The 24,971-nt window shown below is 56.4% G+C and overlaps 1 protein-coding gene across 1 annotated transcript in view; it reads left to right on the top strand.

The window, feature by feature from the left end:
- The window catches only part of ankfn1a (ankyrin repeat and fibronectin type III domain containing 1a), a 240,572-nt gene that overhangs the window by 96,109 nt on the left and 119,492 nt on the right, over positions 1-24,971 (top strand). The window contains exons 11-12 of the mRNA XM_068058655.1: positions 9,915-10,130; positions 15,491-15,657. Of these exons, the coding sequence (XP_067914756.1) occupies positions 9,915-10,130; positions 15,491-15,657 (383 nt within the window). The remainder of the gene's footprint in view (positions 1-9,914; positions 10,131-15,490; positions 15,658-24,971) is intronic.

Raw genomic sequence — 24,971 nt, forward strand, 5'->3', positions numbered from 1 at the left:
ATTGTGAAATCTGCGGTGAGCCCCTCTGCTGCCGTTGATGTTGAGGCTGGCTATGGTTATCTTCATGTCAAAGGTACTTAAAACCCGTCACCAACAGCTCACTGTGAGGAGGGAGTGGAAGTGCACCTGGCCCTCCACTCCCCCAGCAACCCATTGAGGAACACATTAAAACGGCGCCTCTCAACCAGTTTCACGTCCGCGCGCTTGCCCGCTATCTTAAGGGCGGCACGGACGGACTGGATGATCAGCGCCAGATTCGACCAACGGTCGAGGGCCAGCTGAACTTTATTGCGGCAACCCCTGCAAGCCGCGAGGAAATCCCGGAGTTCCGCCGTGGGGATGAGAGGAGATTCGGTGGGAGGCACGAGGGACTCCACCACCTCACTGGCGATGGAATCAAGATCATCCTCCGTGCCCCGCACCGAATCCCCATCCTCCTCCGGGTCGTCACCGCCAGCGGCCAACACATCCACCACACACTGTGGGGCGGACGTCCCGGCCGCGCCAGCTGGTCCCGCCTCCGTCACGATCCCACCCCCAGGATCGATGGCGGAGGAGTCCTCTCTGGGTTCTATTGTGAAACTGGAGCCTGTAGGCACCAGCGGTTCAGGACCCCCCTCCACCTCCATCCCCAGGCCAATGACTGGTCCAGGGGAGACAGAAGTTCCGGACTCCGGGAAACCAGCCGGAGCCGAGACTGGAGGCGGCGAGAGGAGGCCATCTCCCGCTCCGCCAGCACCCACAGGCCCAGCAGATGGGGCAGCATTCTCAGTTATAACTGGGTCGGGTGTCTCCTGGTTGGTGGTGGACTCCGGCTGGGAGGCCCGACCCTCTGGGGCCTCGCCCTCCCCTTCATTCAGGACACCCGACCCAGTCGCAGTGGCGGAATGGGCGGTTTCCCCAGGCTCCCCCACCACAAGCAGGGCCCCACTTACTCCTTCAGGAGGGGCCTCACGTACCGGGGCCATCCCCTCCCCTCCATCCTGAGGAATAGGGAGCACCTGCCCGGACTTTGCAGCCTTGGTGGTGGCGGTAGGGGGCACCTGAGGACCAGAAACAGGAGGCAGCTCCCCTCCAACAGATGGGCCCTGCACCTCAGGGCCCTGTGTTATTTCTGTGGAGGGGTGCCTTCTCCTCTTCTTCGCACTTGGGCGCGGAGACTCAGAGACCTCCATGTCATCAGAGGCCTCCGCCTCCGCACCCTTTTTTCCTTTTTTAGTCACCCTGGGCCTGAGCCCAGCCCTGGGACAGGTGGATTCCATGGGAATGGGCTTTGGGCTGAGCTCAGGCTCGGGTTGAGTCAAAGTGTCCAGGGGACGCGCCTCACGATGTTTCTTTTTTCCCCGCGTCTTCCTTCCGCTCGGACGGACGCTCCCCTCCCCGCCAGAGGCTGTGAAAACCACAGCCTCCGGAACCGACTGAGCGGTGTCTGTTGGATGTGCGGGGGGAGTGGGAGGAGGTGCTGTGGAACCACTCTGGGCCGCCGAGGTGGAGCTGGCGGCCGGGAGGTTGGGGCAGTTCTTCCGAACATGCCCCACCCCCTTGCAGACGTGGCACCGCGCCCCGTCCGAGGTCCAAAAGACGCGGTAGGCCGTCCCCTGGAACTCCACATTAAATTGGCCCTCCGTGTCCTCCTCCCGCGCCAGCTGCATAAATAACTGGCGGCGGAAGGAGTAGACATGTTGGAGGCTGTGCTCCCGAAGACCAAGCCGGACTGGGGTGATCCCCGACCTCACCTCCCCCAGATGGTGCAGGTGGGGGAGGAGGAGCTCACTGGGAATGAAGGGTGGGACGTTGGACAACATTATCCGATGCGCAGTGGCCCCCAGAGGGTCCACTGGCAGGAAGGTCCCCCCCACAGTGAGCCCTTTACTCAGGGCCAGGGACACCGCCCGCTCGGTCTTCAAAAAGAACACAGCCTTCCCATACATCTTTGAGGCCGCAACAATGGCCGAGGGGCCGACAACCACGGCCATTGCCTTAACGCAGGCCTCAATAGACATGTTGGGGTGGGGATAGCTCTTCACCCCATGGCTGCATGTCAATAATTTAAAGGGTGACGGGGCCACGTGGGCAGCCACAGAAGCTGCAGCTGCGTAGGTAGTAGAGGGCCCCGCCACCGGTGATGAAGGGCTTGCCATGGGTCCAAGAGCTAAACCCACCCCAAATTGTGGACTTGCACACTAAATAACAGATTCACAGAAAAATTTGAAAAGACAAACAAACAAACAACAGGTTAGTGGAGAGGCTGAGGTAAGAGAGGAGAGGTAAAGACAGGCTGGAAGGGATGACTTGCTTTCTGGAGGTGGTGCTCACATTGCACTTAAAACAGTCTTTGAAGTTGGTCTTCCGGTCTTCTGGTTGGGGGAGTCGTCTTCACCTGGGTCAGCTGAAGCTGCCCAGGCACTATCTATCCCCTTCCGTTTGTTTAGCTGGGCAGCTTCAGCTGACCCAGGCTTGGCAATTGGGGTGGGGAGGGAGCTTTCCTGTGTGCTTTTGCAGCAGCACAGATTCCTGTTGAATTGGCAGCCCCACCCCTTGTTGTTCCAGCCACTTGTTCCTCCCCCAACAGTCCAAAGTAAATTACTGGTGTTCAGCACCCACCTCCAGACAAAGCCTTGTTTCCACAAAATGTCCCTTTCTTCTCTTTAATGGAGACTGTTGTTGGAGTTTTCCACTGCTTGTTGGTAGCTGCTCTCCCTTGCTCAGTGCAGCTCCTCTCTCCACCTCTGCAACCTCCAACTGCCACCAGCACTGTCAGCTGCACCTCGTTGATGCACTCAGGCTCCCAAATCAGTGGGCAGCCAATCCCAGTGCTGTACCTGTCCTGGGAGTGTTTGATGGGGACAGTGTTGAGGGATCTAACCCCGTTTTTTTTTTTTTTTTTTCCACAAGGTGACCTTTATACCCCAGGCCCCTTTTATATTTTTGTATCTAACCTCGTTTTTTTTTTTTTTTAAACAAGGTGACCTTTATACCCCAGGCCCCTTTTATATTTTTCACATCGAGGGGGCCTTTATCCCTCAGGCCCCCTTTATGTACATATTTACAGTTTTAAAATAACTTTATTAAAACAGATAAATAAACAAAAAACTCAAATTAAAATGCCATTCTCGGCGTCGACGATGCACTCCAGTCCCTGCGGTGCCCACCGGTCGCGGAAGGCCTCAAGCGTACCGGCGGACACCGCATGCTCCTTTTCCAGGGACACCCGGGCGCGAACGTAACCGCGGAAGAGGGGCAGGCAATCAGGGAGGACGGAACCCCCGACGGCCCGCAACCTGGACCTGTGAATTGCCACCTTGGCCAGGCCCAGGAGCAGACCGACGAGGAGATCCTCCTCCCGGCCCAAGCCCCTCCGCACCGGGTGCCCAAAGATCAGGAGCGTGGGACTGAAGTGCAGCCAGAATTTGAGGAGCAGCCCCTTCAGATACTCAAATAGGGGCTGCAACCTCGCACACTCCGTATAAATGTGGAACACGGACTCGTCCAGGCCGCAGAAAGTACAGGTGGCCTGGGAGTCCGTGAACCTACTTAAAAGCCTATTGCACGGGACTGCTCTGTGCAGCACCCTCCACCCCAGGTCCCCGATGTAAAGGGGGAAGACTCCCGCGTAGAGAGACCTCCATCGGGGTTTCCCCTCGCCGCCAGATGGCAACGCGGACCACCAGGGCGTGTCCGGCCGGCTGACGAGGGCGAGGAAGTGGAAAGTGTGCAGGAGCAGCCCGTACAGGAAACCCCTCCGCGCCGATTGGAATGGCACGGAGGGCATTCCCGAGAGGCGGCTCGGGTTGTGCGGGACCGGCTCCCGAGGAGGGTTTCGGGGCCTGGGTCCGATGAGCAGTTCCGGCCCAGCGGGGGTCAGCTCGGCCGGGATCGCTCCGCACTCCCGAGCCCCCTCGCCACCCACAGTGAGGGGCGTCCCGGGGGTTTCAGCTACTCCTCCGCCCGCCGGACCGTCCCCGGAGTCGGCCGCCCGGACAGCCGAGGCGCTCTCCTCCGCCGGCGGGGGAGCGCCCTGACTGGAGGCGACCATGTTCCAGACTCGGAAAAGATCCCGGTAAAAGACAGGCAACTCCCTCAGAGAGGCGCGGCTAACGGACTCCACCGGGAGCTGCGTGTCGTCTTGAAGGCAGTGACACTGGCGGAAAAAATACGTCGCCAGCGCACACCATCTGGGAGGACGCTCGACGTACAGGTATCTCTGCAGGGTCCGAAGGCGGAGAGTCGCAGCCTGGGTGCGGACGCACACCAGCGACTGACCGCCCTCCTCGATCGGGAGACTCAGGACCGCGGCAGAGACCCAGTGTTTCCTCTTGCCCCAGAAGAAATCGACGAGTTTCTTCTGGATCTTGGTGGCAAATACAGGGGGCGGGGCCAAAGTGACCAACCGGTACCACAGCATGGAGGCCACCAGTTGGTTTATGACCAACGCTCGGCCCCTGTAGGAAAGCACTCGGAGCAGTCCTGTCCAGCGCCCCAGCCGAGCGGTGACTTTCGCCTCCAACTCCTGCCAGTTTGCCGGCCAGGCTTCCTCAGCGGGGCTAAGGTGGACTCCCAGATAGAGGAGGTGCGTGGTGCTCCACGCAAAAGGTGTCATCTCCTCCGGCAGGGAATCCACCCGCCACTGACCAACCAGGAGTCCGGAACATTTCTCCCAATTGATCCTCGCGGAGGACGCGGCAGAAAAGGTCTGCTGGCAGTCGCGCATCCTCCGCGAGTCAACGGGATCTGTGATTGCGAGGAGCACGTCGTCGGCGTAAGCCGAGAGGACGACCCGCATGGCCGGCTCGCGCAGAGCCAATCCCGTCAACCTCCTGCGAAGCAGGCACAGGAAGGGCTCCACGCAGATGGTATACAATTGGCCGGACATGGGGCACCCCTGACGCACTCCTCTCCCAAATCGAAGGGGCGCCGTCAAGGACCCGTTAACTTTGACTAGACACTCTGCGGCGGCGTATAAAAGTCGGACCCGGGCCACGAAATGCGGCCCGAGTCCGAAAGCGCGCAGAGTCCCGAAAAGGTAATCGTGATCCACCCTGTCGAACGCCTTCTCCTGATCGAGGGAGAGAAAGGCGACCGACTGACCAGTCCTCTGGGAAAGATGGATCAGGTCCCGGACCAGGTGGATGTTGTCCTGGATGGACCGGCCCGGGACCGTGTAGGACTGGTCGGGGTGGATCATGTGGGCCAGCACGGAGCCCAGGCGGGTAGACATAGCCCGGGCAAAGATCTTATAATCCGTGCTGAGGAGGGAGACCGGACGCCAGTTTTTAAGCAGGCGGAGATCGCCCCTCTTCGGCAGCAGGACGATGACCGCCCTGCGCCACGAGAGGGGCATCTCCCCGGTCGCCAGGCTTTCCCCCAGGACCCGCGCGTAATCGTCCCCCAGGACGTCCCAGAACGCCCTGAGGAACTCCACGGTCAACCCATCCAGCCCTGGGGATTTGCCCCTCGAGAGCTGGTGGAGGGCGCCAGTCAGCTCCGCCAACGTGAGCGGAGCCTCCAATCCTTCGGCGCCCTCCGGGCTGACCTGCGGCAGGTCCTCCCACAAAACTCTGCGCGCATCCTCGCTGGACGGATCCGGAGAGAACAACGCACTGTAATACGTCCGGACCAGGAGGCCCATTCCCTCCGGATCCGTGATGGAGGATCCGTCGTCGGCCAGCAGCTCGACAAGCTGCTTACGGACCCCCCGCCATTTTTCCAGCGAGTAGAAGAAGGGTGAGGCGCGGTCCAAATCTTCCAGGATCTGGATCCGCGACCTCACGTACGCGCCTCGGGACCCTATGAGCTGCAGGTTCCTCAGCGCGCCCTTCTTCTCTTTGTACGCCTGCCACAGGGCCGGGTCCGCGACGGCATGACCGAGGCGGGATTCCAAGTTGAGCACCTCCCTCTCAAGGCGCCCGACCTCGGCTTCCCGCCTCTTGGTCGACCCCTTCGCGTACTCCTGACAGAAGACGCGGATGTGAGTCTTGCCCACATCCCACCATAGCCTCAAGGAGGGGAAGCCCCCCTGCTTCCTTCTCCAGTCGGCCCAGAATCGACAGAACGAGTCCCGAAATCGCACGTCCTCCAGCAGCCGGTTGTTAAAGTGCCAGTACGCGGACCCCGCCCGCGTGCGGAGCGGAGTGAACTCCGCCCATACCAGGCGGTGGTCCGAGCACGGCACCAGCCGCATGGAGGCCGCCGAAACGCGGGAGACGTACGCCTGCGAAATGTAGAGGCGGTCGATTCGGGACCCTCCTCCTCCAGACCTCCACGTGAAGGCGCTGGAGTCGGGATGGAGATTCCGCCAGACGTCCACCAAATTAAGGGAGCTGATCAGTCCCCTCAACTGCTCCACCGACGCTTGGCCGCGCTGGGGACCGGAGCGATCCCCCACCTCGAGGGTGCAGTTAAAATCCCCCCCGAGGATGATGCACTCGCCGCTGTCGATGGAGCTCAAGAGAGCGGACACTTCTTCAAAGAAGCGCGCTTGCAAAGCGCCGGGCCTGGGCGCGTACACGTTCACAAAGTGGAGCGGCACGCTACCCAGGCGAACGGCGAGGTGGAGCAAGCGGCCCGGCACTAGCTCCTTGACCCCCAAGATCTCCGGCTGAAAAGTCGGGGCCAACAAGATAGCCACCCCACTAGAAATAGGGGTGAGGTGACTCATGTAGACCCCACCCTGCCACTCCAGGAGCCAGGTGGCTTCGTCTCCCGGAACGGTGTGGGTTTCCTGCAGAAAGCTCACCGCGTATCTCCCTTCCCTAAGGACTGAGAGATTGTGAAATCTGCGGTGAGCCCCTCTGCTGCCGTTGATGTTGAGGCTGGCTATGGTTATCTTCATGTCAAAGGTACGTAAAACCCGTCACCAACAGCTCACTGTGAGGAGGGAGTGGAAGTGCACCTGGCCCTCCACTCCCCCAGCAACCCATTGAGGAACACATTAAAACGGCGCCTCTCAACCAGTTTCACGTCCGCGCGCTTGCCCGCTATCTTAAGGGCGGCACGGACGGACTGGATGATCAGCGCCAGATTCGACCAACGGTCGAGGGCCAGCTGAACTTTATTGCGGCAACCTCTGCAAGCCGCGAGGAAATCCCGGAGTTCCGCCGTGGGGATGAGAGGAGATTCGGTGGGAGGCACGAGGGACTCCACCACCTCACTGGCGATGGAATCAAGATCATCCTCCGTGCCCCGCACCGAATCCCCATCCTCCTCCGGGTCGTCACCGCCAGCGGCCGACACATCCACCACACACTGTGGGGCGGACGTCCCGGCCGCGCCAGCTGGTCCCGCCTCCGTCACGATCCCACCCCCAGGATCGATGGCGGAGGAGTCCTCTCTGGGTTCTATTGTGAAACTGGAGCCTGTAGGCACCAGCGGTTCAGGACCCCCCTCCACCTCCATCCCCAGGCCAATGACTGGTCCAGGGGAGACAGAAGTTCCCGACTCCGGGAAACCAGCCGGAGCCGAGATTGGAGGCAGAGGGAGGAGGCTATCTCCCGCTCCGCCAGCACCCACAGGCCCAGCAGATGGGGCAGCATTCTCAGTTATAACCGGGTCGGGTGTCTCCTGGTTGGTGGTGGACTCCGGCTGGGAGGCCCGACCCTCTGGGGCCTCGCCCTCCCCTTCATTCAGGACACCCGACCCAGTAGCAGTGGCAGAATGGGCGGCTTCCCCAGGCTCCCCCACCACAAGCAGGGCCCCACTTACTCCTTCAGGAGGGGCCTCATGTACCGGGGCCATCCCCTCCCCTCCATCCTGAGGAATAGGGAGCACCTGCCCGGACTTTGCAGCCTTGGTGGTGGCGGTAGGGGAAACCTGGGGACCCGAAACAGGAGACAGCTCCCCTCCAACAGATGGGCCCTGCGCCTCAGGGCCCCTTGTTACCTCTGTGGAGGGGTGCCTTCTCCTCTTTTTCCCAGTTGTGTGCGGAGGCTCAGAGACCTCCATATCATCAGAGGCCTCCACCTCCACACTCTCCTTTTTTTTATTCACCCTGGGCCTGAGCCCAGCCCTGGGGCAAGTTGACTTCCCGAGATCGGGCCTTGGGCTGAGCTCAGGCTCGGGTAGTGTCACGATATCCAGGGGACGCGCCTCTCGATGTTTATTTCTCCTCCGCGCCTTCCTTCCACTTGGACGGTCACCCCCCTCCCTGCCGGAGGCCGTGAAAACCACAGCCTCCGGTACCGACTGAATGGTATCTGGTGGTGGTGTAGTGGGGGTGGGAGGAGGTGCAGCGTCGCCACCCTGGGCTGCTGAGTTGGAGTTGGCAGCCGGGAGGTTGGGGCAGTTCTTACGAACATGCCCCACCCCCTTACAGACATGGCACCGCACCCCGTCCAAGGTCCAGAAGACGCGGTAGGCCGTCCCCTGGAATTCTACATTGAAGTGGCCCTCTGTCACCTCCTCCCGCGCCAGCTGCATGAATAACTGGCGGCGGAAGGAGTAGACGTGTCGGAGGCTGTTCTCCCGAAGACCGAGCGGGACTGGGGTGAGCCCCGTCTTTACCTCCCCCAGATGGTGCAGGTGGGGAAGGAGGAGCTCACCAGGGATGAAGGGTGGGACATTGGATAAAACGAGCCTTTGCGCAGTGGCCTCCAGGGGGTCCACTGGCAGAAAGGTCCCGCCCACGGTGAGCCCCTTGCTCAGAGCCAGGGACACCGCCCGCTCGGTCTTCAGGAAAAACACTGCCTTCCCGTACATTTTAGAGGCTGCAACAATGGCCGAAGGGCCGACAACCTCGGCCATTGCTTTCACGCATGCCTCTATAGTCATGTTCGGGTGGACGTAGCTCTTGACCCCATGCTTCGTTGTTAATAAAGCAAACGGTGACGGGGCAACAGGTGCAGCTGCAGCAGCCGCAGCAGCATATGAACGGGAAGGCCCCGCCACCGGCGAAGAGGGGCTTGCCATGGGGTCTAAGAGCTACGTCCACCCCCAAGAAACAAAACAAATTTACACAATTTAAAAAAAAAGCAAACTTTAAACAAGGTGGAGTGGGAGTAGAGGAGGATGGGGTAGGATGGTAAAGGAAATGGGGAGGATAGGTGACTGAGGCGACTGAGTGGAGGAAGGGAGAGAAAGGCTGAAAAGGATGTTTGTTCCAACTGCCAGTTGGAGCACCTTTATAACAATTAGTCCAAAACTGTTTGTTGTCTTCCAGTTGGGGGAGGCTTCTTCGCCCGGGACGGCTGGAGCCGCCCGGTACTCTCCTCTTCTGATTTTAACAAGACAGTCTTCACCCGGGCAACTCCAGCTGTCCCGAGCAGGCAGTTGGGGTGGGGAGGGAGCTCCCTGTGTGCAACACCAATACAAACACAGGGGCCCCTACTGGATTTGGCTGCCCCACCCCTGAGTCTTCAGGCCTCTTCTCCCTCCCCCAAACAGTTTAAACTTCAGAGTCTTTCAGGTGCCCTGACACCCACCTCTCCAGAAAAATTGCAGCCTTCCTTGATGGTTTCCCTCCACTCTGTATTCACCTTTCTCCAGTCTCTCTCTCCAGTTGCTGCAGTTTCCAGTCTCCACTCTCCTCTCCCCAGTTGCTGCACTCTCCACTCTGCAATTGCTGCAACACAGGTGCAGCTGCTCCCCCTGATTGCTGGCAGGAAGTGCTCCAAATGACCAGCCAATCCCAGTGCTGTACCTGTCCTGGGAGTGTTTGGTGGGGACAGTGTAGAGGGAGCTTTACTCTATATCTAACCCCGTGCTGTACCTGTCCTGGGAGTGTTTGATGGGGACAGTGTAGAGAGAGCTTTACTCTGTATCTAACCTGGACAGGTGTGTAACCAGGAGACATGCACAGCATTTGGGTCCACTGAAGTACTGGTGCCTCTCCAGCTGTCTGCTGAGTGTACTGACTGATGTGATGGTGTTCTGACAGGAGTTGTCTGACTATAATTCACTGCTGTACTCTCCTCCTACAGACATTACTTGGCACTCAGAACCTAGGAACAGTTTATTACGAGCCCATCAAGGACCGACATGGGAATGTGCTGCTGGTGACAGTGAGGGAGCTGGAGAGTCAGTATTCCTTCGTTAACGGCAAGTGGATCCAAATCTGCAAGTTTCAGAGCCAAAGAAAGTCATTGTCCACGCTAGAGGAACCAACAGCACTTGACGTGTTACTGATAACAATACAGGTTTGTACCAATCTGCCAGTGAAGGAGGAGTTTTACTCTGTATCTAACTATCTTCACTATAGAGGATCCAAAAAATATTCCAGTAATAGCTGTAAATCAGGAGGTGAAAGGAAGAGAGGAACTTGGTGAAATTACAATCACCAGGGAAACGGTACTGAGCAAACTGATGGAGCTGCGGGCTGACAAGTTCCCGGATGCTGATGGACTTCATTCTAGGGTTTTAAAAGAGGTGCCTAATGATGCTTTGGTGCTAATTTTTCGAAATTTGCTAGATTCTGGAAAGGTTCCATCAGACTGGAAAATAGCAAATATAATCCCTCTATTCAAGAAGGGGGGGAGGCAGAAAACAGGTAACTACAGGCCAGTTAGCTTGATGTCTGTCATGGAGAAGGTGTTTGAGTCAATCATTAAGGCGCCTTTAGCTGGGCACTTAGAAAAACTCAAGGTAATCAGGAACAGTCAACATGGCTTTGTGAAAGGGAAATCATGTTTAACCCATTTTTGGAGTTCATTGAAGGAGTAACATGCCTGCGGATAAAGGGGAGCCTGTTTACTTACTGTACTTGGATTTCCAGAAGGCATTTGACAAGGTGCCACATAAAAGATTATTGCACAAAGTAGGAGCTCATGGTGTAGGGGGTAACATATTAGCATGGATAGAAATAAAAACAAGAAATGCTGGAACCACTCAGCAGGTCTGGCAGCATCTGTGGAAAGAGAAGCAGAGTTAACGTTTCGGGTCAGTGACCCTTCTTCGGAACTGACAAATATTTAAAAAGTCACAGGTTATAAGCAAGTGAGGTGGGGGTGGGGCATGGAGGTCATGGAGCAAAGGCAAACAATATGTTAATGGTGTGTTGAAAGACAAAGCATTAGTACAGATAGGGTGTTAACGGACTGAAGATTGAACAGCAGCAAGTGCAAACATGAAACAAAACTGTGGGTAAGCAACCTGAACAAACTAGGATGAAATGAAATAAATGCAAAAAAAAAGATTGTAAAAAATGTAAAAAAGAAAAAAAGAAGAAAAAAGAAAAAACAACTAAAAATGAAAGTAAAATGGGGGGCTGTCATGCTCTGAAATTATTGAACTCAATGTTCAGTCTGGCAGGCTGTAATGTGCCTAATCAGTAGATGAGATGCTGTTCCTCGAGCTTGTGTTGATGTTCACTGGAACACTGCAGCAATCCCAGGACAGAGATGTGAGCATGAGAGCAGGGGGGAGTGTTGAAATGGCAAGCAACAGAAAGCTCAGGGTCCTGCTTGCGGACCGAGCGGAGGTGTTCCGCAAAGCGGTCACCCAGTCTGCGCTTGTTCTCCCCAATGTAGAGGAGACCACATTGTGAGCAGCGAATACAGTATACTACATTGAAAGAAGTACAAATAAATCGCTGCTTCACCTGAAAGGAGTGTTTGGGGCCTGGGATAGTGAGGAGAGAGGAGGTAAATGGGCAGGTATTACACCTCCTGCGATTGCAGGGGAAGGTGCCATGGGACGGGGACGAGGTGGTGGGAGTAATGGAGGAGTGGACCAGGGTGTCACGGAGGGAACGATCCCTTCGGAATGCTGACAGGGGAAGGGAGGGGAAGATGCGTTTGGTAGTGGCATCACGCTGGAGGTGGCGGAGGATGATCCTTTGGATATGGATTCAGATGGGGTGGAAAGTGAGGACAAGGGGAACCCTGTCATGGTTCTGGGAGGGAGGGGAAGGGGTGAGGGTAGAGGTGCGGGGAATGGGCCGGACACAATTGAGGGTCCTGTCAACAACAGTGGGGTGAATCCTCGGTTGAGGAAAAAGGAGGTCATACCAGAAGCACCGTCATGGAAGGTAGCATCATCAGAGCAGATGCGTCGAAGATGGAGAAACTGGGAGAATGGAATGGAGTCCTTACAGGAGGTAGGGTGTGAAGAAGTGTAGTCGTGGTAGCTGTGGGAGTCGGTGGGCTTATAATGGATATTAGTGGACAACCTATTCCCAAAGGTGGAGACAGAGAAGTCGAGGAAGGGAAGGGAAGTGTCAGAGATGGACCATGTAAAGGTGAGAGAAGGGTGGAAATTGGAAGCAAAGATGATAAAGTTTTCCAGTTCGGGGCGGGAGCAGGAAACGGCACCGATACAGTCATCAATGTACCGGAAAAAGAGTTGGGGGAGGGGGCCTGAGTAGGACTGGAACAAAGAATGCTCGACATATCCCACAAAAAGACAGGCATAACTAGGACCCATGCGGGTACCCATAGCAACACCTTTTACTTGAAGGAAGTGCGTGGAGTTGAAGGAGAAGTTGTTCAGTGTGAGAAAAAGTTCAGCCGGGCGGAGGAGGGTGGTGGTGGATGGGGATTGGTTGGGCCTCTGTTCCAGGAAGAAGCAGAGAGCCCTCAAACCATCCTGGTGGGGGATGGAGGTGTAGAGCGATTGGACGTCCATATTGAAGAGGAGGCGGTTGGGACCAGGAAACTGGAAATTGTCAAAATGACGTCGGGCATCAGAAGAGTCACGGATGTAGGTGGAAAGAGACTGGACCAGCGGACAAAAGATAGAGTCAAGATAGGAAGAAATAAGTTCAGTGGGGCAGGAGCAGGCTGACACAATGGGTCTGCTGGGACAGTCCCGTTTGTGGATTTTGGGAAGGAGGTAGAAGCAGGCTGTCCGGGGTTGCGGGACTATGAGGTTGGAAGCTGTAGGGGGAAGATCTCCCGAGGAGATGAGGTCAGTGACAGTCCTGTGGACAGTAGCTTGATGTTCGGTGGTGGGGTCATGGTCCAGAGGGAGGTAGGAAGTAGTGTCTGTGAGTTGGCGTTGAGCTTCTGCAAGGTAGAGGTCGGTACGCCATACAACAACAGCACCACCCTTGTCTGCAGGTTTGATGACCATGTCGGGGTTAGACCTGAGAGAACAGAGTGCCTCAAGTTCAGAGGGGGACAGGTTAGAGTGAGTGAGGGGGGCAGAGAAATTGAGATGACCAATGTCTTGCCGACAGTTTTCAATGAAGAGATCAAGAGCGGGTAAGTGGCCAGGGGGAGGGGTCCAGGTAGAGGGAGAATGCTGGAGGCGGGTGAATGGGTCTGCTGGTTGGGAGGAGGACTCCTGGTCAAAGAAGTGAGCCTGGAGGCGGAGGCGATGGAAGAAGAGCTCAACGTCATGCCGAGCGCGAAATTCATTGAGGTGGGGGCGTAAGGGGATAAAACTGAGACCTTTGCTGAGTACAGAACGCTCAGCATCAGAGAGGGGGAGGTCAGAGGGTATAGTGAATACACGGCAAGGGGTCAGAGGGAAGTGAAGCGGAAGGAGGATCTGGAGCAGCATTCGTCCCCATCAGCTGCTGGAGCTTGCGTTCCTTAACAACTGAAAGGAAGAAAAAAAGTTTTTTGTTAATGCGTCGGATGAGATGAAAGACGAAATAAAACTGCGGAGTAGAACAGCTTTGAGATAAGGTGAGGCAGTGCTGCTGGAGAGAGAGGTCCAGTGTGTGCATGTGGCGGCGCATAGCACTGAGTGTGGATCTCAGGATGCGGCGAGAGTAGCAGTCCGAGGAACGTTGTATTTCTCGGAGATACCTGTGATCCTGGGTGGATTCAAAGCATGAGGGGTGAAACTGCAGTTGGATGGATAGAAGATTGGCTGGCTGGCAGAAAACCGAGAGTATACATAAATAGGTCCATTTCTGATTGGCAGGGCGTGCCGAGTGGAGTCCCACAGGGGTCTGTGCTGGGGCCTCAACATTTTACAATTTATATCAATAAGTTAGATGAGGGGAGTGATGGCATGGTAACTAAATTTGCAGATGACATAAAGATAGGTCAGAAAGTATGTTCTGAAGAGGACGTAAGGAGGTTGCAGACTGATATCGGTTGTGAGTGGGCAAAAATCAGGCAGATGGAGTATAATGTGGGAAAATGTGAAGTTGTTCACTTTGGCAGGAAAGATAAAAAAAACAGAGTATTACTTAAACAGAGAATGACTGCAAAATTCCGAGGTGCAGAGGGATCTATGTGTTCTAGTGCATGAGTTACAAAATGGTAGTATACAGGTACAGCAAGTAATAAAGAAGGCCGATGGAATGCTATCCTTTATTATGAGGAATTGAAAAATAAAAGTAAGGATGTTATGCAGTTATACAGGGCATTGGTAAGACCACATCTCGAATATTGTGTGCAGTTTTGGTCTTATTTAAGGAAGGATGTAAATGCGTTGGAGGCGATTCAGAGGAGGTTTACTAGATTGATATCTGGAATGAGTGGGTTGTTTTATGAGGAAAGGTTGGACAGACTGGGCTTGTGTTCACTGGAGTTTAGAAGAGTGAGGGGAGATTTGATTGAAGTTTATAAGATCATGAGCGGTCTTGACAAGGTGGATGTGGAAAGGATGTTTCCTCTTGTGGGTGAGTCCAGAACTAGGGGGCACGGTTTTAAAATTAGGGGTCACCCTGTTAGGACAGAGATGAGAAATTTTCTCTGAGTGTTGTGCAACTTTGGAACTCTCTGCCTCAGAAGGTGCTGGGGGCGGGGTCATTGAATATTTTTAAGGCGGGGGTAGATAGATTCTTGTTAGGCAAGGGAATCAAAGATTATCGGGGTAGATGGGAGTGTGGAATTAGAGACAGAAACAGATCAGCCATGATCTTATTGAATGGCGGAACGGGCTAGAGGGGCCGAATGGCCTAGTTCTGCTCCTAATTCGTATGTTTGTAACCCCGTGCTGTACCTGTCCTGAGAGTTGGATCCAATCAGCTCCATACATGTACAATACAAAGGGAAACTGTATGGTATGAAATGTATTCTATGCTCACCTTACGGATCCCTCCTGTACAATTGTCTATTCGGCACAGGGCGGCACAGTGGCGCAGTGGTTAGCACTGCAGCCTCACAGCTGCAGGGACCCGGGTTCGATTCTGGGTACTGCCTGTGTGGAGTTTGCAAGTTCTCCCTGTGTCTGCGTGGGTTTTCTCCGGGTGCTCCGGGTGCTCCGGTTTCCTCCCACAAGCCAAAAGACTTGCAGGTTGGTAGGTAAATTGGCCATTATAAATTGTCACTAGTATAGGTAGTTGGTAGGGAAATATAGGGACAGGTGGGGATGTTTGGTAGGAATATGGGATTAGTGTAGGATTAGTATAAATGGGTGGTTGATGGTCGGCACAGACTCGGTGGGCCGAAGGGCCTGTTTCAGTGCTGTATCTCTAATCTAATCTAATCTAATCGTATCTCAGCTGTCCCCTTGATCTCAATTTTCCAACAAAGATGTTGGAGCATTTTACTGGGTGGGAATGTTCAACACTGGCTCTGTCCTGTTTACTCGTTGATATTTGTTAAAATCAGAGAAGTGAATCACCCCAGTGCACTGACATTTATTTGATCTCTTGCAGGGTGTCCTATCTTATCAGAAGGGGAGTCAGCAAAGGCTGAACCCTGGGCTGTATCTCGGCTACTTGAAGCTCAGCAGTTCTGTGGATCAGATTAAGGTGCTGGTTTCGTCCAGAATGTCCAACATGCTTTGTCACATTAAGGTGCGAGACAACAGCAATCTTTCCAGGTAAACTTACCCTGTCCTTCCAGAAATCAACTGTTTGTTGATCAAAGTAAGAAAATTACCCCCTCCCCCAACTAGACTTCCCTCATCATTAATATTCTCCCAATCCCAGCCGAGCTGAGGAATTAAAATCTCCCAGAAGTAGAATTCTATTTCCTGTGCCTGCCTCTGATTTGTGCACAGATTTCATCCTAAATTGCATTTTCTAATGATAAATTCCCCCGTAATGGTACCGTTCCCTGACACTTCAGAGCAATCCAAAGGGATTCTGTCTGGAACAGGCCACATGTTAGAGTCCAGTCACATCATTGCCACTCACTCATTGCCAAAAATACAGCAAAATCCAGGGGTGCTGGGTGTTGGGTCTAGGGGCTTCTGGGCACTGGTGCTGGGTATGAGGGTGCTGGGTGTGGGGTGCTGGGTATGGAGGTTCTGGGGGGTTCTGGGTGCTGGGTATGGGTTGCTGGGTATGGAGGTGTTGTGTCTAGGGGGTTCTGGGTGCTGGGTAGGGGGGTGCTGGGTATGAGGGTGCTGGGTATGGGGTGCTGGGCTTGGGGGTGCTGGGTGTGGGGTGTGGGGGTGCGGGATGTTGGGTCTGGGGGTGCTGGGTGTTGGGTCTGGAGATGCTGGGTATTGGGTCTGGAGATGCTGGGTATTGGGTCTGGGGGTGCGGGGTGTTGGGCCTGGGGATGCTGGGTGTTGGGTCTGGAGATGCTGGGTATTGGGTCTGGGGGTGCGGGGTGTTGGGTCTGGGGGTGCTGGGTGCGGGGTGTTGGGTCTGGGGGGTTCTGGGTGCTGGGTATGGGGGTGCTGGGTATAGGGGTTCTGGGTGTTGTGTCTAGGAGGTTCCGGGTGCTGGGTATGAGGGTGCTGGGTGTGGGGTGCTGAGCTTGGGGGTGCTGGGTGTTGAGTCTGGGGGTGCTGGGTGTTGGGACTGGGGGTGTTGGGTCTGGGAGTGCGAAGTGTTGGGTCTGGGGGTGCTGGGTGTTGGGTCTGAGGGTGCGGGGTGTTGGGTCTGGGGGTGCGGGGTGTTGGGTCTGGGGGTGCGGGGTGTTGGGTCTGGGGGTGTTGGGTCTGGGGGTGCTGGATGTTGGGTCTGGGGGTGCGGGGTGTTGGGTCTGGGGGTGCGGGGTGTTGGGTCTGGGGGTGCGGGGTGTTGGGTCTGGGGGTGCGGGGTGCTGGGTCTGGGGGTGCTGTGTCTGGGGTGCCGGGTCTGGGGGTGTTGGGTGTTGGGTCTGGGTGTGCTGGGTGTTGGGTCTGGGGGTGCGGGGTGTTGGGTCTGGGGGGTGCTGGGTGTTGGGTCTGGGGGTGCTGGGTGTTGGGTCTGGGGGTGCGGGGTGTTGGGGCTGGGGGTGCTGGGTGTTGGTTCTGGGGGTGCGGGGTGTTGGGTCTGGGGGTGCTGGGTATAGGGGTTCTGGGTGTTGTGTCTAGGAGGTTCTGGGTGCTGGGTATTAGGGTGCTGGGTGTGGGGTGCTGGGTGTGGGGTCTGGGGGTGTGGGGTGTTGGGTCTGGCGGTGCTGGGTGTTGGGTCTGGGGGTGTTGGGTCTGGGGGTGCTGGGTGTTGGGTCTGGGGGTGCGGGGTGTTGGGTCTGGGGGTGCTGGGTCTGGGGGTGCGGGGTGTTGGGTCTAGGGGTGCGGGGTGTTGGGTCTGGGGTTGTTGGGTCTGGGGGTGCGGGGTGTTGGGTCAGGGGGTGCGGGGTGTTGGGTCTGGGGGTGTTGGGTCTGGGGGTGCGGGGTGTTGGGTCTGGGGGTGCGGGATGTTGGGACTGGGGGTGTTGGGTGTTGGCTCTGGGGGTGCGGGGTGTTGGGTCTGAGGGTGCGGGGTGTTGGGTCTGGGGGTGCGGGGTGTTGGGTCTGGGCGTGCGGGGTGTTGGGTCTGGGGGTGTTGGGTCTGGGGGTGCTGGGTGTTGGGTCTGGGGGTGCTGGGTGTTGGGTCTGGGTGTGTTGGGTCTGGGGGTGTGGGGTGTTGGGTCTGGGGGTGCGGGATTCTGGGTCTGGGGGTGCTGGGTCTGGGGGTGCTGGGTGTTGGGTCTGGGGGTGCGGGGTGTTGGGTCTGGGGGTGCTGGGTGTTGGGTCTGGGGGTGCTGGGTGTTGGGTCTGGGGGTGCGGGGTGTTGGGGGCGCCGGGTGTTGGGTCTGGGGGTGCTGGGTGTTGTGTCTAGGAGCTTCCGGGTGCTGGGTATGAGGGTGCTGGGTGTGGGGTGCTGAGCTTGGGGGTGCTGGGTGTTGAGTCTGGGGGTGCTGGGTGTTGGGACTGGGGGTGTTGGGTCTGGGGGTGCGAAGTGTTGGGTCTGGGGGTGCTGGGTGTTGGGTCTGAGGGTGCGGGGTGTTGGGTCTGGGGGTGCGGGGTGTTGGGTCTGGGGGTGTTGGGTCTGGGGGTGCTGGGTGTTGGGTCTGGGGGTGCGGGGTGTTGGGTCTGGGGGTGCAGGGTGTTGGGTCTGGGGGTGCGGGGTGTTGGGTCTGGGGGTGCGGGGTGCTGGGTCTGGGGGTGCTGTGTCTGGGGTGCCGGGTCTGGGGGTGTTGGGTCTGGGTGTGCTGGGTGTTGGGTCTGGGGGTGCGGGGTGTTGGGTCTGGGGGTGCTGGGTGTTGGGTCTGGGGGTGCGGGGTGTTGGGTCTGGGGGTGTTGGGTCTGGGAGTGCGGGGTGTTGGGTCTGGGGGTGCGGGGTGTTGGGACTGGGGGTGTTGGGTGTTGGGTCTGGGGGTGCGGGGTGTTGGGTCTGAGGGTGCGGGGTGTTGGGTCTGGGGGTGCGGGGTGTTGGGTCTGGGCATGCGGGGTGTTGGGTCTGGGGGTGTTGGGTCTGGGGGTGCTGGGTGTTGGGTCTGGGGGTGCTGGGTGTTGGGTCTGGGTGTGTTGGGTCTGGGGGTGTGGGGTGTTGGGTCTGGGGGTGCGGGATGCTGGGTCTGGGGGTGCTGGGTCTGGGGGTGCTGGGTGTTGGGTCTGGGGGTGCGGGGTGTTGGGTCTGGGGGTGCTGGGTGTTGGGTCTGGGGGTGCTGGGTGTTGGGTCTGGGGGTGCGGGGTGTTGGGGGCGCCGGGTGTTGGGTCTGGGGGTGCTGGGTGTTGGGTCTGGGGGTGCTGGGTGTTGGGTCTGGGGGTGTTGGGTCTGGGGGTGCGGGGTGTTGGGTCTTGGGGTGCTGGGTCTGGGTTGCTGGGTCTGGGGGTGCTGGGTGTTGGGTCTGGGGGTGCGGGGTGTTGGGTCTGGGGGTGCTGGGTGTTGGGTCTGGGGGTGCGGGGTGTTGGGTCTGGGGGTGCTGGGTGTTGGGCCTGGGGGTGCTGGGTATAGGGGTTCTGGGTGTTGTGTCTAGGAGGTTCTGGGTGCTGGGTATGAGGGTGCTGGGTGTGGGGTGCTGGGCATGGGGTCTGGGGGTGTGGGGGGTTGGATCTGAGGGTGCTGGGTGTTGGGTCTGGGGGTGTTGGGTCTGGGGGTGCGTGGTTTTGGGTCTGGGGGTGCTGGGTGTTGGGTCTGGGGGTGCGGGGTGTTGGGTCTAGGGGTGCTGGGTGTTGGGTCTGGGGGTGCGGGGTGTTGGGTCTAGGGTTGCGGGGTGTTGGGTCTGGGGGTGTTGGGTCTGGGGGTGTTGGGTCTGGGGGTGCGGGGTGTTGGGTCTGGGGTTGTTGAGTCTGGGGGTGCAGGGTGTTGGGTCTGGGGGTGCGGGGTGTTGGGTCTGGGGGTGTTGGGTGTTGGGTCTGGGGCTGCGGGGTGTTGGGTCTGGGGGTGCTAGGTGTTGGGTCTGGGGGTGTTGGGTCTGGGCGTGCGGGGTGTTGGGTCTGGGGGTGTTGGGTCTGGGGGTGCGGGGTGTTGGGTCTGGGGGTGCTGGGTCTGATGGTGCGGGGTGTTGGGTCTGAGGGTGCGGGGTGTTGGGTCTGGGGGTGCTGGGTGTTGGGTCTGGGGGTGCTGGGTGTTGGGTCTGGGGTGCTGGGTGTTGGGTCTGGGGGTGCGGGGTGTTGGGTCTGGGGGTGTTGGGTCTGGGACTGCGGGGTGTTGGGTCTGGGTGTGCGGTGTGTTGGGTCTGGCGGTGCTGGGTGTTGGGTCTGGGGGTGCTGGGTGTTGGGTCTGGGGGTGCTGGGTGTTGGGTCTGGGGGTGCGGGGTGTTGGGTCTGGGGGTGCTGGGTGTTGGGTCTGGGGGTGCGGGGTGTTGGGTCTGGGGGTGCGGGGTGTTGGGTCTGGGGGTGCGGGGTGTTGGGTCTGGGGGTTGGGGGGGTTGGGTCTGGGGCTGCTGGGTGTTGGGTCTGGGGATACGGGGTGTTGGGTCTGGGGGTGCTGGGTGTTGGGTCTGGGGGTGCGGGGTGTTGGGTCTGGGGGTGCGGGGTGTTGGGTCTGGGGGTGCGGGGTGTTGGGTCTGGGGGTTGGGGGGGTTGGGTCTGGGGCTGCTGGGTGTTGGGTCTGGGGATACGGGGTGTTGGGTCTGGGGGTGCTGGGTGTTGGGTCTGGGGGTGCTGGGTGTGGGTCTGGGGGTGTGGAGGGTTGGGTCTGGGGGTGCTGGGTGTTGGGTCTGGGGGTGTGGGGTGTTGGGTCTGGGGGTGCGGGGTGTTGGGTCTGGGGCTGCTGGGTGTTGGGTCTGGGGGTACGGGGTGTTGGGTCTGGGGCTGCTGGGTGTTGGGTCTGGGGGTGCTGGGTGTGGGTCTGGGGGTGTGGGGTGTTGGGTCTGGGGTTGCGGGGTGTTGGGTCAGGGGGTGCGGGGTGTTGGGTCAGGGGGTGCGGGTTGTTGGGTCTGGGGCTGCTGGGTGTTGGGTCTGGGGGTACGGGGTATTGGGTCTGGGGGTGCTGGGTGTGGGTCTGGGGGTGTGGGGGGTTGGGTCTGGGGGTGCTGGGTGTTGGGTCTGGGGGTGCGGGGTATTGGGTCTGGGGGTGCTGGGTGTGGGTCTGGGGGTGTGGGGGGTTGGGTCTGGGGGTGCTGGGTGTTGGGTCTGGGGGTGCGGGGTGTTGGGTCTGGGGGTGAGCTGTGCAGTCCCAGTGGGTGACCAGGTGCTGAGTTACTCTGGAATCCGCTGACTGAAAGTCAGTTCTGGGAATTCAGTCCTGCAGTGACACTGGGGGAGGTGGTGTAGTGGGAATGTCACTGGATAATGATCTAGAGGCCCAGGGTAATGCTCTGGGGACGTGGCTTCAAATCTCACCACAGCAGCAAGTGGAATTTAAATTCAATTAATTATTAAAAATTTGGAATTGAAAGCTTGTCTCAGTAATGGTGCCATGAAACTATCAGATTGTTGAAAAAACCCATCTGGTTCACTAATGTCCTTGAGGGAAGGAAATCTACTGTCCTTACCTGGTCTGGCCGACATGTGACTGCAGACCCACAGCAATGCGGTTAACTCTTACATGCCCTCTGAAATCGCCTAGCAAGCCACTCAGTTGTACCTAACCGCTACAAAGTTAATGAAAAGGAATGAAACCGGACGGACCACCCGGCATCGACTTAGGCACCGGAAACAACAACGGCAAACCCAGCCCTGTCAATCCTGCAAAGTCCTCCTTACTAACATCTGGGGGCTTGTGCCAAAGTTGGGAGAGCTGTCCCACAGACTAGTCAAGCAACAGCCTGACATAGTCATACTCACAGAATCATACCTTACAGACAATGTCCCAGACACTACCATCACCATCCCCGGGTATGTTCTGTCTCACTGGCAGGACAGACCCACCAGAGGTGGCGGCTCAGTGGTGTACAGTGGGGAGGGAGTTGCCCTGGGAGTCCTCAACATCGACTCTGGACCCCATGAAGTCTCTTGGAATCAGGTCAAACATGGGCAAGGTAACCTCCTACTGATTACCACCTACTGCCCTCCCTCAGCTGATGACTCAGTAGTCCGCCATGTTGAACACCACTTGGAGGAAGCACTGAGGGTGGCAAGGGCACAAAATGTACTCTGGATGGGAGACTTCAATGTCCATCACCAAGAATGGCTCAGTAGCACCACTACTGACCGAGCTGGCCGAGTACTAAAGGATGTAGCTGCTAGACTGGGTCTGTAGCAGGTGGTGGGAGAACCAACACGAGGGAAAAACATACTTGACCTTGTCCTCACCAATCTGCCTGCCGCAGATGCTTCTGTCCATGGCTGTATTGGTAGGAGTGACCACCGCACAGTCCTTGTGGAGACGAAGTCCCGCCTTCACATTGAGGATACCGTCCATCGTGTTGTGTGGCACTATCACCGTGCTAAATGGGATAGGTTTCGAACAGATCTAGCAATGCAAAACTGGGCATCCATGAGGTGCTGTGGGCCATCAGCAGCAGCAGAATTGGACTCAACCACAATCTGTAACCTCATGGCCTGGCATATCCCCCACTCTAACATTACCATCAAGCCAGGAGACCAACCCTGGTTCAATGAAGAGTGCAGGAGGGCATGCCAGGAGCAGCACCAGGAATACCTCAAAATGAGGTGTCAACCTGGTGAAGCTACAACGCAGGACTATCTCCATGCCAAACTGCATAAGCAGCATGCAATAGACAGAGCTAAGTGATCCCATAACCAACGGATCAGATCTAAGCTCTGCAGTCCTGCCACATCCAGCCGTGAATGGTGGTGGACAATTAAACAAATAACAGGAGGAGGTGGCTCCACAAATATCCCCATCCTCAATGATGGGGGAGCCCAGCACGTCAGTGCAAAAGATAAGGCTGAAGCATTTGCAACAATCTTCAGCCAAAAGTGTCCAGTTGATGATCCATCTCGGCCTCCTCCTGAAGTCACCAGCATCACAGATGCCGGACATCAGCCAATCCGATTCACTCCGCGTGATATCAAGAAATGACTGAAGGCACCGGATACTGCTAAAGCTATGGGCCCTGACAATATTCCGGCAATAGTACTGAAGACCTGTGCTCCAGAACATGCCGCACCCCTAGCCAAACTGTTCCAGTACAGCTACAACACTGACATTTATCCTGCAATGTGGAAAATTGCCCAGGTATGTCCTGTACACAAAAAGCAGGACAAGTCCAACCCAGCCAATTACCGCCCCATCAGTCTACTCTCAATCATCAGTAAAGTGATGGAAGGTGTCATCAACAGTGCCATCAAGCGGCACTTGCTTAGCAACAACCTGCTCAGTGATGCTCAGTTTGGGTTCCGCCAGGGCCACTCAGCTCCTGACCTCATTACAGCCTTGGTTCAAACATGGACAAAAGAGCTGAACTCGAGGTGAGGTGAGAGTGACTGCCCTTGACATCAAGACAGCATTTGACCGAGTATGGCATCAAGGAGCCCTAGCAAAATTGGAGTCAATGGGAATCAGGGGGAAAACTCTCTGCTGGTTGGAGTCATATCTAGCACAAAGGAAGATGGTTGTGGTTGTTGGAGGTCAATCATCTGAGCTCCAGAACATCACTGCAGGAGTTCCTCAGGGTAGTGTCCTAGGCCCAACCATCTTCAGCTGCTTCATCAATGACCTTCCTTCAATCATAAGGTCAGAAGTGGGGATGTTCACTGATGATTGCACAATGTTCAGCACCATTCGTGACTCCTCAGATACTGAAGCAGTCCGTGTAGAAATACAGCAAGACCTGGACAATATCAAGACTTGGGCTGATAAGTGACAAGTAACATTCGCGCCACACAAGTGCCAGGCAATGACCATCTCAAACAAGAGAGAATCTAACCATCTCCCCTTGACATTCAACGGCATTACCATCGCTGAATCCCCCACTATCAACATCCTGGGGGTTACCATTAACCAGAAACTGAACTGGAGTAGCCATATAAATATCATGGCTACAAGAGCAGGTCAGAGGCTTGGAATCCTGAGGCGAGTAACTCACCTCCTGACTCCCCAAAGCCTGTCCACCATCTACAAGGCACAAGTCAGGAGTGTGATGGAATACTCTCCACTTGCCTGGATGGGTGCAGCTCCAACAACACTCAAGAAGCTCGACACCATCCAGGACAAAGCAGCCCACTTTATTGGCACCCCATCTACAAACATTCACTCCCTCCACCACCGATGCACAGTGGCAGCAGTGTGTACCATCTCCAAGATGCACTGCAGCAACGCACCAAGGCTCCTTAGACAGCACCTTCCAAACCCGAATTTGTAAGGAGCATCCAGGAGGGTTTTCTAGAGCAGTATGTAAATTGTCCAACTCGGGAAGGGGCCATACTGGACCTGGTGTTGGGGAATGAGCCCGGCCAGGTTGTTGAAGTTTCAGTAGGGGACTACTTTGGGAATAGTGATCACAATTCTGTAAGCTTTAAAATACTCATGGACAAAGACGAGAGTGGTCCAAAAGGGAGAGTGCTAAATTGGGGGAAGGCCAACTACACCAAAATTCGGCAGGAGCTGAGAAATGTAGATTGGGAGCAGCTGTTTGAAGGTAAATCCACATGTGATATGTGGGAGGCTTTGAAAGAGAGGTTGATTAGCGTGCAGGAGAGACATGTTCCTGTGAAAATGAGGGATAGAAATGGCAAGATTAGGGAACCATGGATGACAGGTGAAATTGTGAGACTAGCTAAGAGGAAAAAGGAAGCATACATAAGGTCTAGGCGGTTGATGAAAGACGAAGCTTTGAAAGAATATCGGGAATGTAGGACCAATCTGAAACGAGGAATTAAGAGGGCTAAAAGGGGTCATGAAATATCTTTAGCAAACAGGGTTAAGGAAAATCCCAAAGCCTTTTATTCATATATAAGGAGAAAGAGGGTAACTAGAGAAAGGATTGGCCCACTAAAGGACAAAGGAGGAATGTTATGCTTGGACTCAGAGAAAATGGGTGAGATTCTAAACGAGTACTTTGCATCGGTATTCACCGAGGAGAGGGACATGACGGATGTTGAGGTTAGGAACAGATGTTTGATTACTCTAGGTCAAGTCGGCATAAGGAGGGAGGAAGTGTTGGGTATTCTAAAGGGCATTAAGGTGGACAAGTCCCCAGGTCCGGATGGGATCTATCCCAGGTTACTGAGGGAAGCGAGAGAGGAAATAGCTGGGGCCTTAACAGATATCTTTGCAGCATCCTTAAACACGGGTGAGGTCCCGGAGGACTGGAGAATTGCTAATGTTGTCCCCTTGTTTAAGAAGGGTAGCAGGGATAATCCAGGTAATTATAGACCGGTGAGCCTGACGTCAGTGGTAGGGAAGCTGCTGGAGAAGATACTGAGGGATAGGATCTATTCCCATTTGGAAGAAAATGGGCTCATCAGTGATAGGCAACATGGTTTTGTGCAGGGAAGGTCATGTCTTACCAACTTAATAGAATTCTTTGAGGAAGTGACAAAGTTGATTGATGAGGGAAGGGCTGTCGATGTCATATACATGGACTTCAGTAAGGCGTTTGATAAGGTTCCCCATGGCAGGCTGATGGAGAAAGTGAAGG

This window comes from Heterodontus francisci, chromosome 26, assembly GCF_036365525.1.
Source record: "Heterodontus francisci isolate sHetFra1 chromosome 26, sHetFra1.hap1, whole genome shotgun sequence".
NCBI classification, from domain to species: Eukaryota; Metazoa; Chordata; class Chondrichthyes; order Heterodontiformes; family Heterodontidae; genus Heterodontus; species Heterodontus francisci.